This window comes from Mirounga angustirostris, unplaced genomic scaffold (genome assembly GCF_029215605.1).
Source record: "Mirounga angustirostris isolate CCGP_5_RB_7025 unplaced genomic scaffold, mMirAng1.0.hap1 SCAF_1, whole genome shotgun sequence".
NCBI lineage: Eukaryota > Metazoa > Chordata > Mammalia > Carnivora > Phocidae > Mirounga > Mirounga angustirostris.
In genome coordinates, this window is record NW_026991709.1 from 111537006 (window position 1) to 111552879 (window position 15874).

The 15874-nt window shown below is 36.2% G+C and overlaps 1 protein-coding gene across 9 annotated transcripts in view; it reads right to left on the minus strand.

Annotated features, from left to right (window-relative positions):
* Positions 1–15874, minus strand: part of RNF13 (ring finger protein 13) — a 160532-nt gene that overhangs the window by 59677 nt on the left and 84981 nt on the right. For 6 of the 9 annotated variants that reach the window (XM_064586401.1, XM_045903567.2, XM_064586406.1 and 3 more), the window contains 2 exons: positions 9136–9223; positions 3196–3286 (listed from right to left, as the gene is read on the minus strand). In XM_064586401.1, coding sequence (XP_064442471.1) covers positions 3196–3286; positions 9136–9223 — 179 coding nt within the window. Of the gene's footprint in view, positions 1–3195; positions 3287–9125; positions 9224–15874 lie in introns of all 9 variants that reach the window. The other 3 variants (XM_045903570.3, XM_064586423.1, XM_064586404.1) reach the window with 2 other exon arrangements.

Sequence of the window (15874 nt, forward strand, 5' to 3'; positions counted from 1 at the left end):
GTTTCCATAATAAAAAGTAGAATAAGTATTGGTTAGTATGTTAGAGAAAGGGGAACTCTCGTGAACTATGGGTGGGAATGTTAATTGGTGCAACCACTGTGGAAAACACTGTGGAGGTTCCTTAAAAGATTAAAAATAGAAATGCCATATGATCCAGTGATTCTACTATTGGGTATTTACCTAAAGAAAACGAATACACTAATTCAAAAAGAAACATGCCCCCATGTTTATTGCAGCATTATTTATAATTGCCAAGATATGGAAGCAACCCAAGTATCCATCAAAAGACGAATGGATAAAAAAAATGTGGTATGTATGTGTACAAACAAACACACACAAACATACATACACACAATAGAATATTATTCAGCCATTAAAAAAGAATGAAATCTTGCCACGTGACAACATGGATGGACCTAGTGGGTATTATGCTGAGTGAAGTAAGTGGACAGAGAGACAAATATCAAAAGATTTCACTTATATGTAGAATCTAAAAAACAAATCAAACAAAAACACAGATTCTTAAATACACAGAACTGGTTGTTGCCAGAGGGGAAGCGTGGGTGGTGATGGGTGAAACAGGTGAAGGGGGTTAAACAGACAACAAACTCTAGTTATAAGTCGCAAAGATAAGAGTACAGCATAAGGAATATAGTCAATAATACTGTAATAACACTGTATCATCACAAATGGGGACTATACTTATCATGGTGAACACTAAGTTATGTATAGAATTATCAAATCACTATGCTGTACACCTGATACTAATATAACATTGTGTGTCAACTATGCTTCAATAATAATTTTTTTAAGACGCGCCTGGGTGGCTCAGTCAGTTAAGACTGTGCCTTCAGCTCAGGTCATGATCTCAGGGTCCTGGGACCAAGCCCCGTGTTGGGTTCCCTGCTCAGTGGGGAGTCTGCTTCTCCCTCTCCCTCTGACCCTCCACCCCCTAACTTGTGCTCCCTCTCTCTCATAAATAAATAAAATAGGGAGGAGGGGCAGGAGAGGGAGAAGCAGACTCCCCACTGAGCAGGGAGCCCGATGTAGGGCTCGGTCCCAGGACCCCGAGATCATGACCTGAGCCAAAGGCAGAGGTATAACCGACTGAGGCACCCCACAAATAAAATCTTTAAAAAAAGTAATTTTTTTTTAAGTAGAATAAATTTATGGGTGGGTGGGTAGGTAGGTAGGCAGGCAAACATGGGACAGACAAAGGCCAGCTGACAGATGGATGAGGCAGATGTGTGCACATGTTTATGGTCCCTTATGCACAAGGGGCATAACTTAAAAAGCCTTAAAAAATAATGTTGGCAATTCATCTGATAGTCAACCTGAACTGAACTGACATGATAAAATACCCATGCATTCACTGCAGATATAGATAATTTGTTTGATTCTGGGATGCTGCCTCAAATTATATTTGGAATTGTACTTAACATCTAAAAATCCAAAAAATTTTTAATTCCCCAATACATCTGTCCCCACAAGTTAAGATAAGGGATTTTGTGGAATTGTATTACCATGGAAAGGGTCCAACTATTAAGTAAATAAAGCATGTTACAAAATACTATATACTGCATGGTTCTATTTAGTGAGCACATCATCATTAACTAATATGAGTATTCAAAAATGGGGAAAATTTAAAGTTTTTAAAAAAGTAGCTGCTGCCGTTAGAGAAGAGCAGTATAGGTACTTCCATTTTAATGCTTTATATTTCTGAATTTTTCCATATTTTACCAGCATGTATTACTTTTTAATTTAAAAAGTCATGATTTTATAATAAAAACCAAAAAAGACTCTTTATGACACATATTAAAATATACAGAATTTTTGGGGCACCTGGGTGGCTCAGTCGTTAAGCGTCTGCCTTCAGCTCAGGTCATGATCCCAGGGTCTTGGGATCGAGCCCCGCATCAGGCTCCCCGCTCTGTGGGAAGCCTGCTTCTCCCTCTCCAACTCCCCCTGCTTGTGTGCCCTCTCTCGCTGTCTCTCCCTCTGTCAAATAAATAAATAAAATCTTATAAAAAAAAACAACTTTCCCTCTTCTTTTTATGCATTTTCAAATTCAAATGTTCATGGATTCCCCCCCCCAAATAATTAAAATTGGATTTCATTGTGCCAGTTTCGTCTTTTGGAAAATGTAGATAATAAGAGATAATAACAACCTCTAGAGGGTTGTTGTGAAAACTGAATGGATAAAGTGTAAAAGTCTTGCTTTCATGAGTGCTGGCACTTGGCCAAATACTCAATAAACATTATTGCTTTTATTACTAATATTGTTGTTATTATTCCTCTTAGTCAAAAGCCTGCTCCAGCCTACTATCTGCTCCATGGAAGAAGTTCTGAAGTGTTAACTGCAATGTTTTCTATATGACATGAAACAGCCGGGCCTCAGTTAGTTTTGGTCTATGTTAACCTGGTAATGAGATTTTAGGGGAAATTCCATTTACAAGTTTTTATTCCAAATGAAACTTTTTAAACTTGAAAACAAACTTTTTGTCTTTGTAAAAATTAAGTCAATAGCACACTGTGTTTTGGATTGTGTTTATAACAAATCTCTTTTTAATAAAATATAAATATGTCTTAATGAAAAGTGTCATATAAATGTAAATCACACTGTTACTAAATACCAATGATTTGATTGATCTATAAAAGGGAAAGTTTGGTACTTTTTTTAAAGATATTTATTTACTTATTTACTTACTTTTTTATTTACTTATTTATACTTATTTATTTATACTTATTTATTTATTTATTTATTTATTTATTTATTTATTTATTTGAGAGAGAGTGCACGTAAGCACAAGCAAGGAGAAGGGTAGAAGAAGAGGGAGAAGCAGGCTTCCCGCTGAGCAGGGAGCCCTCGCGGGGCTTAATCTAATCCCAGGACCCCAGGATCATGACCTGTGTCAAAGGCAGACACTTAACCGACTGAGCCACCCAGATGCCCTGAAAGTCTGGTATCTTTTTGGCAACATGGGTGCCTTAGGCTTTCTAGCATGAGTATATTTTCAAAACATAATCATGCACAGACAAAATATTACAATAGAGTCTTAAAATCATAATGACTTAAGAGATAATTTAGCACAGCAGAGTTCATTTTAAAACATAACCTTGGTTACAACTAATATAGTTCTACCCTAATATAAAGAATATTAAGCTACATGATTATTTTTTATATCCATTACTTACCCTTTTTCATATGTAAATTCATCTTTCAGGGAATTAGCTGATGATTCCCCAATAAAGACAGATGGAATGTCAATTTTCTTTAGCACATCAACTGTATAAAATAATAATAAAATTATTCTTAAAATCCCATACTCCATGTACAATCAACTTTACTTTCTTCATAATAGCAGCAAATGCAACTGGAAACAATTACAATCAATTTAAATTGGTTGATTTTCCTGATTGCAGATTTATACCATCATCAATCACAGTGGTTGAGAAATACTATTACATTTACAAAAACAAAAGCTAACATTTTGCATACATACATTATTATACTATCTCAACAGTCCTATGAAGATTAGATATAATTATTTTTAATATTTCCTTTTGATTTATTCCTCTATAGACATAATTAACTTAGAAAAGAGAAAGAAATTTTAAGTTTTCTCTCCACATATAACTTAAATGAAAAAGTGAAAAAGCTTTTTTTACATACCCATTCCCACGAGACGTATAAGCCAAAGAATGTAAGAAAAGACCACTTTACAGAGTCTCAAAAATGATACCACGTATCTATGGCTTTCCAGAGTGAAGGGCTGACAGAAGTTGAGAAAGGGCACAGAATAGGAAAGCCGAGTAAATTTCTACTTCCTCCTAAGCCTGGAGTTCATGGTAAAGCTTTGTTTTGTTTGGTGTCTTAAGAAACTGGACTCTTATATACCTATTTATAAAACCAAAATCAAGTGCCAACAAAAGAGAAGTTTGTAAAAATTACCCATTACTCAGGAAGATCCTCTTAAATTTACAATAGAAAAAGCAGCCTTATTTTTAGCTGTGAGTTAATTTAACAAATTTGGCTTTAGAGAAAGTCCATTTATTTTCATTACATTTTTCACAATAACTTTGTTCTATATTTCTTTTTTAAATGCAAATTTGTTATTTTAAAAAGGGGGGGGGGATACAAGAAAACCAAACACAACCATTATCCTTCCCACCCAAATACAAAGGTTTTATTTGAAGTAATAAACAGTTCTATGAGTTTCAACACATACAGTTATGTAACCGCCACCACCACAAACAAGATACAGAATGTTATATCACCCCCAAAATTTCCTTGTACCTTCCCCTTTATTTTCAACCCCTCCCCTCCAACCTAAGCACCTGCAGATGTGTTTTCTTTAATCCTTATAAAAACAAGTTTTTGGGTTTTTTTAAACATTAGCAGGACTCATTTTCCAATTTTTTTTAAAGATTTTATTTATTTGTTTGAGAGAGAGGGAGAGAGCATGAGCAGGGAGCAGGGGCAGGCAGAGGGAGAGGGAGAAGCATACTCCCCACTGAGCAGGGAGCCCAACGCGGGGCTCTATCCCAGGACCCTGAGATCATGACTTGAGCCGAAGGCAGACACTTAACTGACTGAGCCACCCAGGCGCCCCATAAAAACAAGTTCTAAAGTTATAAAATCTTGGTATCCTTGGTAGAGTACATTTTTTTCACTTCTAGATTGTTTTGTTTTACGCAAATATAATCATTTATTCTGTTCATTCTCTCCTTTCCTCCCTCTCTTCCCATCCCTGCCCCTCTTTCACATACACATGCCCCCATATAAGCCCCAGGAGGGCAGGAACCAAAGTGGTTGGTAAAGGAATATTTAATCACAATTTTTATATCCGTGGGACCATATAATAATGGAAAAAAGTATAAGCTTCCTTCCACTCAATGATACACCTCAGATATCCTGTCATGTCAATAATTATTGGAAGTAACAGAACTTCTTTGAGTTATGATGTCTACAGATATGTAAAAAGTCCCTCACTTTAGTCAGAAGAAGGGAGAAATGTATGCAAATATGAAAAGCCATCTTGGAGACTTTGCAATATTATTTATCTAGTGAAAACAAAACCAGGGCGCCCTATCTAAAATGGCCACCCTCCTCTCATCCCTGCCAGTCTATATCCCTTCAGCCTGACATGATTTTTCTTTTAAAGATTTTATTTATTTATTTGAGAGAGAGAGCATGAGAGAGGGGAGGGTCAGAGGGAGAAGCAGACTCCCTGCTGAGCAGGGAGCCCGATGCAGGACTGGATCCTGGGACTCCAGGATCATGACCTGAGCTGAAGGCAGTTGCTTTTAATCAACTGAGCCACCCAGGCGCCCTGACATGATTTTCTTTATAGCACTTATCACTACTTGATATACAGCATATCTCTTTGATTATGTGTTCATTTCCTCTCTCCCACCCTAGAATGTAGTAAGAGCAGTAATAATAGCTGAGTAGCCATAAATTATTATTATTGCTGCTATTACATAATATATAATACATAATATAATTATTAGATAAAAGCTAAGTAACTTACCACTAAGAAACAGGCAATCTTCTAGATGCTTTTTATGTCTGAATTCATTCAATCCTCAACAACAACCCAATGGGTTAAGTACTATTATCATTCCCATTTTACAGATCAGAAAGGTGAGGTCTACAGAGATGTAAGGTAACATTCCCAAGGTCACACAGCTAGCAGGTGATCCAGTTGCAATTCAAACCCTAGCAGGCAGTACCTAAAAGCCACACTGTTAACTACTGCATTCTGCTACTTCACTGAAAGATAGGAGAGCAGGGCCTTAAACTGTATCATTCCCTACTGTAGTCATGGTGCCTAAAATAGTACCTAATGAAGAGCAGGCTGTCAAAAAATATTTGTTGAAGGAAGACAGCAAGGAAAAAAGGAGAAGAAACAAACCCAGACATATTGATAACCTGCCCTGGTTATACAATTAGGAATTTGCACAGCCGAGACTCAAACTTGAGGCTCTGCCTCCTAATCTAGGCTCTTGCAACTCTGGCATGGGATGGCAGATCTTCACAACCTTGTCAGGTCAAATAAAAACTAAAATTACTCACACCTTTACAGATGAAAGTAAAGGGCTTAAAAGGTTAAGTAACTTTCCCAAAGTTCATGTATTAACTAACCTAGAAGAATAAACCCACATTTCCTGGTTCTTAAGTTGAGGTTTTCTCCATCACATTCTGCTGCCTTCTGAAGATGATAAATACTACTGGCTCACTGAGTTAACCCATCCTATGTCCTAGCTGAAATAAAAACAGACAAATTCCTTGTGTGAAATGTTGGCCGCAAGGGGCTTTTAAGACTTCCTTTTATTTCCAGATACTAGAATGTCTGCTCTTAGGAGAACATGTGCAATATTCTTTGTGGTTGTAGACTAAGCCTTAAAAAGGGGGGATAGATACATGCCTCTTTTAATGAATCCATGCTTTCCTTTCCTCTACCAAGTAAGAGCAAAGATGAAAATGGGAAAGATCTTTACATTTGTTTCTGAATATATGAAATGCCCAAAACACACATACACAAGGACAGAGCAAAATATCACAGAAATAATCCAAGCAATAAAGAACCAAAATTCTGAGCAATCTTTGAAATGTAATAGCTCAGTTGGAACATTTCCATGGCAACAACAGGATTACACGGTTATGTGCTACTTTTAACATTTAGCATATTTTCCTTAGCAACTGACATGATTACCACAAAAAGGTCTCATGGTATTACAAAGACAAAACAGGTGTTAGAGGGAACTGGCACTTTCTGCTTACAAAATTTTTATTGAAAACATGTAAAAAGAGTAAATAGCTTAGAATATGAATCTGTTTAACTCAAAACGCCTGAGCAGGTCTTGAAGCCTGCTAAACACTGGGCTCAGGCCTTCAGCAAAACACACAAGGAGTTAAGTAGCTTGCTTAAAGTTATACAGCTGATACAAGTGAGAGCTTCAATTTAAATTCACACCTATTTCTTGAGTATTTCTGCTTTCCATTTTGCTAGTAATGTATATAGGTAACAAAAGTTACTGACCATGTGTGTGTGTGTGTGTATCTTTTTTTTTAAGAGAGATAGTTAAAGAAGAAAATTGTGTCAAATCTGCAGTACCAACAGAACTAGTTTATTTGGCAAATAAAGTACCTTCATCAATTCTTCTAATTCCCAGCAGTGACTGTCAAACTTTTTGTGAAATGCTAGAACCTCCTAAGGGTACCTCATGCATTATAATGATTTAATCATCTAGAATGTTAAATAATAATTTTAAAAATATATAGAAATTAACAAAGGATCTTATTACCAAGTTTTACTTTTTATAAATTATAATTTTGCCTCAGATTCTACTAGGGGTAAGAAGAAAAGGGTTCTACTCAAACAACAATGACGAATACTGTCTTAAGCTACAAAAAATTTAGTCAAGGACTCCAAAATACTTCCTGTTGAGGATCTAGTTATCTAAAGTCTTAAATATATTCCAATGTACGATACCAGATAGCTTTATGTCTGCCCTTTCCTCCAAGCTCTTTCTTGCATGGGAGACTCAATGGCACTTAGTAGCCAGAGGAATTATGGTTATGTGCTAGAAGAAAAACAAAAATAAAATACTCATGGCACCTGAGTGGCTCAGTAGGTTAAGCGTCTGCCTTCGGCTCAGGTCATGATCCCAGGGTCCTGGGATCAAGCCCCACATGGGGCTCCCTGCTCGGCGGGAAGCCTGCTTCTCCCTCTCCCATTCCCCCTGCTTGTGTTCCTGCTCTCGCTATCTCTCTCTCTGTCAAATAAATAAATAGAATCTTTAAAAAAAAAAAAATACTCAATCATGAATGTTGGCAGTGTGTTTTGGGTTCTGAACTCAATTTTCAGTGGATATGTGGGGGATCTCCCCCACACCATGGAACAACTCAACTCATTTCTGACATTATCTACTTGGAGATAGCAACAGATTCCACAGGTTAAAGGTTTAGTCTCACAAGACTGCCCTCAACCCTTCAGACTCCAGTTTTAAGTCCAGGTTATCACCTGTGCTTTTGATCCACCAGCTATAGGTTAGAGGCTCCACTGACACCCCCCCTCCTTGGGTTCAATTAATTTGCTAGAGTGGCTCACAGAACTCAGAGAAACAATCTACTTACCAGATTATCAGTTTATTATGAAAGAATATAACTCAGGAACAGCCAGATGAAAGAGATGCGTAGGGCAAGGTATGTGAGAGGGACGTGGAGCTTCCAAGCCCTTTCCGGGCACAGAACTCTCCCCAAATCTCCATGTGTTCACCAACCTAGAAGCTCTCTGAACCCTGTCCTTTTGGGTTTTTATGGAGGCTCCATTACACAGGCACAATTGATTAAATCACTGGCCACTGGAGATCTATTCAACCTCCAGTCCTCTGCCTCTCCCCAGAGATCAGGGGGGTGGGACTGAAAGCTCACAGGGTTGGTTCTCCTGGCAGCCAGCCCTCATCCTCAGATGGAGTCCCAAAGTCACACATTAACATAACAAAAGATACCTTTATCACTCTCGCCAAATTAAGTGAAAGTGTACAGCTTAAAAGTCACTGCTTAAAATTGGTTAAAATTGGCTCATTTTCCCTACAAGCTAATATTTAGTAGAGAATAAGGGAAAATACTCCCATTTTGAATGAAAAGCTACAGGCATGTCAATGTATGTTAAGAAGCTAATAACCAACTGGTGTAAGAAAGCACAAGTAGGTGGCTTTGAAATTCTATAAGAATACAGTAGCTACTTAGTATAGACACATATCCTAATATTTAATATTGTAAATCTATAAATAAATCACCAGAATTCTTCTGTGGGATCCTTAACTCAGCATGTTTATCTCTATTTAAAGCTTTGGTTTTCTCTTTGTTTTTGCTGAAATATCAACACATCTTCTAAAATGAAACACAAAGGTAAAAGAAAACAAAACAACTAACTATTCAGAAAAGAATAAGTCAGTTCCACTTCAGTATGAATAAAATTGTCCCAAGAGGGTTCAGATGAGTTACCTTTCTGAAAGAAAAGAAAATTTGCCTTTTAAACAGAAAACGAGAGGGAAAAAAATCTTAAGTTTTAGTTTCAAAAGATCTGTCAAACAGGAGAGAAGAAAAGTGATACCTGTACTTACTGTCGTTGGATCCCATGCTAATGAGGTCATCAGAGTCAACATTGTGAACTATGGCTGCTTTGTATCCTGCTCTCTGGGCATTTAAAACCTGCAAGTCAGAAAACAATCACAATATGAGGAAGAGAGTGCTTTGTCATACAGTCCCTCAATTTCAACATAAATCAGCATGTGTCTAGGACTAGATTATGTATATATGTAAGAACGGATCCCAAGTATGTTCTTGAAACATAACATGTTTTACAACTGATTATCAATGACTTTGAGTATCTTCTTGATTTCATTCATGGCATGAAGTGAATGAAAAGCAAATAAAGGACAGATACAAGCTAAAATACTAAAAGGATCCAAAGCAATAAACCCATCTAGCTCCAACAGGTAGAGACTTGCTATGATCAGGTTCAAGAGTCATCAGCCCTTGGGCATTCAAATCTACCTCTGATGCTTCTTAGGGGGATAAACTTGGACAAATTATTTTTCTTCATGTGGATTAATCAGAATAATATTATCCTATCACTGAAAAAAAAAAAAAAAAAAAACCCAGTCTATAGGACATAAGAGTGCCTCAAGGAATTAACAGCACCTATGAATCAGCCTCACAGAGTAGGAACTCACTAAATATTACTCATTCAAGAGTAAATGTATAAAATGTGCACTCAAATTAATAGCCCACATTATAACATTAAAAACACAAGAAAGAAAATAACGCAGAGATTTTTTAAAAAACTGATTAAAGTAGCATAGTTTACCAACACAGGACCTACTGCTCTAATGTTAGGAATACAGCAAGAAAATTAACCAGCCAACAAAACTGTTACAAGGAATGTTTTGCAGTCCTGCAAGAAAATGTCAATAATCAAGAAAGTTTGCTATTTTTTTTTGTTTATATGTGCATTTTTAAGTATCCAGCTAAAACTGAGAAAATGCTAGCTCCAAAGCTTCTTCCACATAGATATTACTGCTTTTTCAAGGGGAGGGGAAAAAATACTCTTAAGAAGATATTATAGTTTCTAAATCTTATTTCTTATTTATTATATACATTAATCTATTATTTATTCATTTTATTGCCATAGGAGAGACTTCGCTTAGCTTTTAGTTAAACAAAAGTATACTTGGTTGGGGTTCCTATTAGTTTATTTGATGCTTTAGTGACCATTTTAACTGTTCCCAAAAAGCTAACCCAGTAACTGAGGAGAAACATTTAAGACATTCAAAAAACAACTGTTCCCAGAGATACAATTTAAGAAATATAAAATTTGTATCAAAAGCTGTTCTCTTCTAATACAAAAAAAAAACAACTTTTAGCTTTCTTTTTAAAGCCAATTAATGCACAGTCATTGAAATTACATGATTTAACTTGTTTCCCTGCAAAATATACATTTGTGAGCAAAGATACAACATGATAGGACACACAGAAAGGTGGTCTCAGGAACCATGATAAAGAGTAAAAAAAAAAGTTCAATTCAATTAGTATTTGTTGAGTTTACAAAATAAAATTACATAAGGTACTGTGCAGCACAGTGTAGAACTCAAAGGTGAATCAGAAACAATCATTATCCTCAAAGAGATCTCAATACTCATGGATATCCAAAGAGGTCAGGTACTTTCTTGCCTCTCTATTTGTTCATACTATTATAACTGCTTGGAATAGGCTTTGTCTTCTGAATGCCTATTGGGACTTCAAATTCCATTATCTCCATGAAGCCTGCCCTGTTCCATGCCCTACTGTGCGTGTTTTTTCAAGCACCCATATAACTCCTCCCTGCTTAGAGTATTTATATCAATTTGTTTTCATTTTTCTTAAAGATCTTGTATAGTGCCTTATATTATACTTATGTATACATGTACTATCCCATTTCAAAAAAAAAAAAAAACCCAAAAACTTTTCATGGGGTCCTTAAATCTCCTGCCGTTGTCTATGTGTGAGCTTTTCTGGTAAGGGATAAAACCATCATCAATTTTATAAAAGGCTTTCTGAACCCCCAAATGTTAAGAGCCACCAATATAAGTTACTGGATTTACAACAACCTGCTACGTGTGAATTAGATCTAGCCATTAGATTCTTAAAACTGCATGGAGCAACTGAGGAGAAATGTTTCCTTCACACATCCAAAATGCAATTGTTTCCATAAACACAATATAATATTATATCAATATCAAAAGCTGTTCTCTACCAACAAAAATAATAAAATTCTTAAAATAAAAAACTTAGAAAACCACTAAAATAGGCAGGAATTTTGAACGTACAAGCGTGAATTCCAAAAATTACAAACATGTTTTCAAAAATTCAACAAGAAGTCTTCCCTAAGGTGTTTGTTGTTTTTATTGATCTCTAAAATAAAGTATTCAAATTAAATCAAGAAACACATTAACATATGGACCAACAGACTTACGAATACAAACAAGGAAACTATATCCATGTTTATGAACTACAAAACTCGTGCGTCAAATTAAATTACGTTTTTAACTATGCAGCAGCTGGTTATTTTTAAGAACACGAGGCAGAAATAAAACCTAAATCATTTAGTAAACATGTGCAAAGTTACACATTCATAAAATGCAACCTCAAAAATGGTGTCAGATGGAGGCAAAGAACTCAAAGATTCATTAATAAAAAGCATGCACCGTGAACAAACCTAAATTCCAAAAGAGACATCAAAACTGAAAATTTCATGAAAAAGCCTTCTGATTTGTACTGCCAATCTGTCTTTTTAAGGAGACTGATCAGAACTATTAGCTCAAATTGTGGTAAATGTTCTAAATATTTTACATCTAATAAACAAATTAGATACAACTAAATTATGTAGACCAGGCGGCACCTATCCAAGAGTTCTGGAGAAATATGGGACTGCTGGCTTGTTATATATAGTAAGTAGCCAGCATGTCAGAAGATTGCAAACTGCTAATGGAAAAACTTTCAGTGAAGTTCTAAAAGAAACCCTGGAAATGACACAACAGTTCATCTTACTTCTAGACTAGACAAACTGGTAATACTAACACTATTAAAACGAGTCCTGTAAGAAGGACTAATTGAGCTGTCAAGATCATTAAGTAGAGATCTTTTACGGGATACAAAGGCATGAGAAGTTGGAGGGAAACTATCAACAGGATACATGTAACAAGGCTCCAGACTAAAAGCTATAATGAATAAAGGAAGCTTCTATATGCTAACGGTTTATATATTATTATCTCTAATACCTAATACACCTCAACAAAGTAGGTATTCTGCTCTATATTTTAGAAATGAGGAAAAATGGGTAAGCGAAAGTGCCCTACAATCACATTTAGGCAGAGCTGAGATTTTGAACATAATTTTATCTGATTAGATAGAGAAGCATGGGGTTTCCCAATGAATCAGGAGGAGAACCAAAATTATGAGTCTTACTTAATGTTTTACAAATGTGTGGGAAAGGAACTGAACCGATAAATCATCAAAACTTAGACAACATGATCGTAAAACCTTGTGGTCAAACGAAACCTATATGCAAACAGAGTTTAAGCCAAAAGAAAAGTGCTAAAATATTGTCATAGAGTTTATGGAAACTTAGAGGGGAAATACTTAGTGGGCTGAAATGCCTATCACAGATTTTATGGGACATGAATTACACTTTAACAAAGAAAAGAAATTTGAGCTAACAGTAGAAAAGAGTTGAGGGAAATTTCTCATATGATAGGAAAGAGAAAGAACAAAAGTCAGAACCTAGCAAGGCCTATTAAAAACAAAACAAAATAAAACAGAGTTGATATTACTAAATAAAGAAGAATGTTACTGAAAGGAAGATCAGCAGAGAAGTTAAAAATATAAACTCTTGGAACAAGATTACCTAGATTCAAATTCTGACTATTATATACAAGTTGTATAAACTTAGGCAACTTAACTTCTCTGTAAGATGAGCCTGATAATACACCCAACTTAAAGAGTTATTCTGAGGATTAAATGATTTACTATATGTAAAACACTTAAAATAGTGCTTAGACAGTACCTGGCACATATTAAATAAGTGCTAGTTATGAGTTCTGTCATTGCTATTGATTTTTATTGTTGCTCTTGGAGAATGTGAGGTGAAAAGAAAGAAAACAAAGGGCCAGATTGTGCAATACTACCTTGAAGACCATTCCAAGAAACAGATATGGGGTCTACTCTCTCAGGGTTCACAGAAGGCAACTGAATAAGGGGCTGACATGGCTGAGGCAGTATTTTAGAACAATCTGGTCTACTAAGATTGATATGGAAAGGAGAAACTGAAGATCTGGAGTGTTACGACAAGGCAGGATAGAATGATGGCAATGATATGAAAGAACACTAGCTTTTATTCTTCTTCATAAACTAATTTTTGAACCCAGGAAACTTGGGGAATATGCTTAAACAAAAATGGGAAAGCCTGAGCAGCAGAGCTTGTCTTCACAAGGAAGAGAAAGGAATGACTCTCTATATAGATTTTTCTAGGTAGACAGAATACAACAGATTAAGACTTAAAATAAAAATTTAAAGATTTTCAGCAAATTAATTCACTCATTCATTCGACAAATATTTGGAATAAATCTAGCCACCTGGTTGTTAAAAATAATTAAACTTCTAACATAATCCATTCACAGTTTTACATTTCCTTTTTCTTTTAAATAGCCACCCCAGTCTTTTTTTTAATTTTTAATTTTTATTTTTTCATTTTTTAAGATTTCATTTATTTATTTGACAGAGAGAGGGGGAACACAAGCAGGGGGGTGGGAGAGGGAGAAGCAGGCTTCCCGCCAAGCAGGGAACCTAATGTGGGGCTCGATCCCAGGACCCTGGGATCATGACCTGAGCCGAAGGCAGATGCTTAACGACTGAGCCACTCAGGCACCCCCAGTTTTACATTTCTTATAGTCTTCAAACCCCTTTAACATTCATACGTGAGCTAAGTGTACTTCATTTTTCCTCTGAGAGGAGAGGCTACACGTAAGCAGACCTATGTATATCTCTAAGCTATATACCTGCAAGAATGGTAAAAATTCAATAGAGCTGGGGCGCCTGGGTGGCTCAGTCGTTAAGCGTCTGCCTTCAGCTCAGGTCATGATGCCAGGGTCCTGGGATCGAGCCCCGCATCAGGCTCCCTGCTCGGTGGGAAGCCTGCTTCTCCCTCTCCCACTCCCCCTGCTTGTGTTCCTGCCCTCGCTGTGTCTCTCTGTCAAATAAATAAATAAATCTTAAAAAAAAAAAAATTTCAATAGAGCTGACTTTCCTTGATGGAAAATAACCTTGAAAAGAACCCAATTATTGACAGCAGAAACACTTGTAACAAGAACATTTTTTTTTATCTGAAACACATTTTGGTTCTAAAGTCTTTATCTGAATTATAGATGTTTTTTCCTTGCATGAAGAATAATTTGTAACATTTGAACAACAGTAAAAAGGCAAGCTCAAAACCAGGATTATTTCAGACAGACAGGTAACATTCCATGAACACCATACACATGCCTTCAAGTGATGGGACAAAAGATGTTTGATTCAAAATAGTAGCCAATTTTAAATACATTCTCTCCTAATTTTAGTGATAATACAACCTTAAGTTTAGTTCATTATTTCACCATTTTATTATAAGTGTGAAAAAGTCATTTATTTTTAACTAGGAAGCTGAAAGAATATACTGAAATATGTCAGACTGGAATTCATTCAGAATGAAAATATGATTTAGAGGGAAATTTCTATGACATGTTATAATTTTTTTTACTAAAGCGAGTAAAGTAATAATAGAAGTAAAAAAAAAAAAAGATGTAATAAATATTAGGGAAATTCTACCTGGAAAGTCTACCTGGCTTGGGTATAAATATAAAAAAACACACTTATCTTAAGATGCATTATAAGTGTTTGACTACTAGGAAGAGAATGACTACATTTAACCATATGATACTTTCAGTGACTTTTATTTTTTTTAAGATTTTTAATTTATTTATTTGACAGAGATAGAGAGAGGGAGAGCACAAGCAGGTGGAGCGGCAGGCAGAGGGAGAAGCAGGCTCCCCGCTGAGCACGGAGCCCGATGCAGGGCTCGATCCCAGGATCCTGGGATCATGACCTGAGCCAAAGGCAGCCGCTTAACCGACTGAGCCACCCAGGCACCCCACCTTCCGTGACTTTAAAGCATTTTTTATTTTCTTTTGGCTCTCAATCTACTTTCCTGCCCAAGAATGAACTTGAGTTCACATTTTATATTGACAATTTAAAATATTTCTATATTAGTGTTATCTACAAAAAAATCCCAAAATCAACATATTTTCTGGTAAAACACTGAATGTTTTCTGAATAACAGTAAAAAGACAAAGATGTTCACTCTCACCCACATCTATTCAGCATTGTACTGAAGTTCTGGGCAATGAAATAAGGAAGGTGGGAGGCAAGGGGCAGTGGGGGTGGGGAAGAGAGAGAGTGAACATAGATTACAAAGGAAGATGCTCTTAATTTGTAAGTTGACATAATCATCTACTTAGATGAATTAATAAAAGGCTGTGAGAGAAAACAACTGAGTTTAGAATTCTGTATCCAGCTTAAACTTCATTCAAAAATGAAGGTGAGGAGCGCCTGGGTGGCTCACTCAGTTGAGCAACTGACTCTTGATTTTGGCTCAGGTCATGATCTCAGAGTCCTAGGATTGAGCCCCAAGTCGGGCTTAGTGCAGACTCTGCTTGTACCCCTTCCCCTCGAGCACTTGCTCACTCTCTCTCTTTCTCTCTAAAATAAAATCTTTAAAAAAAAAAAAACATG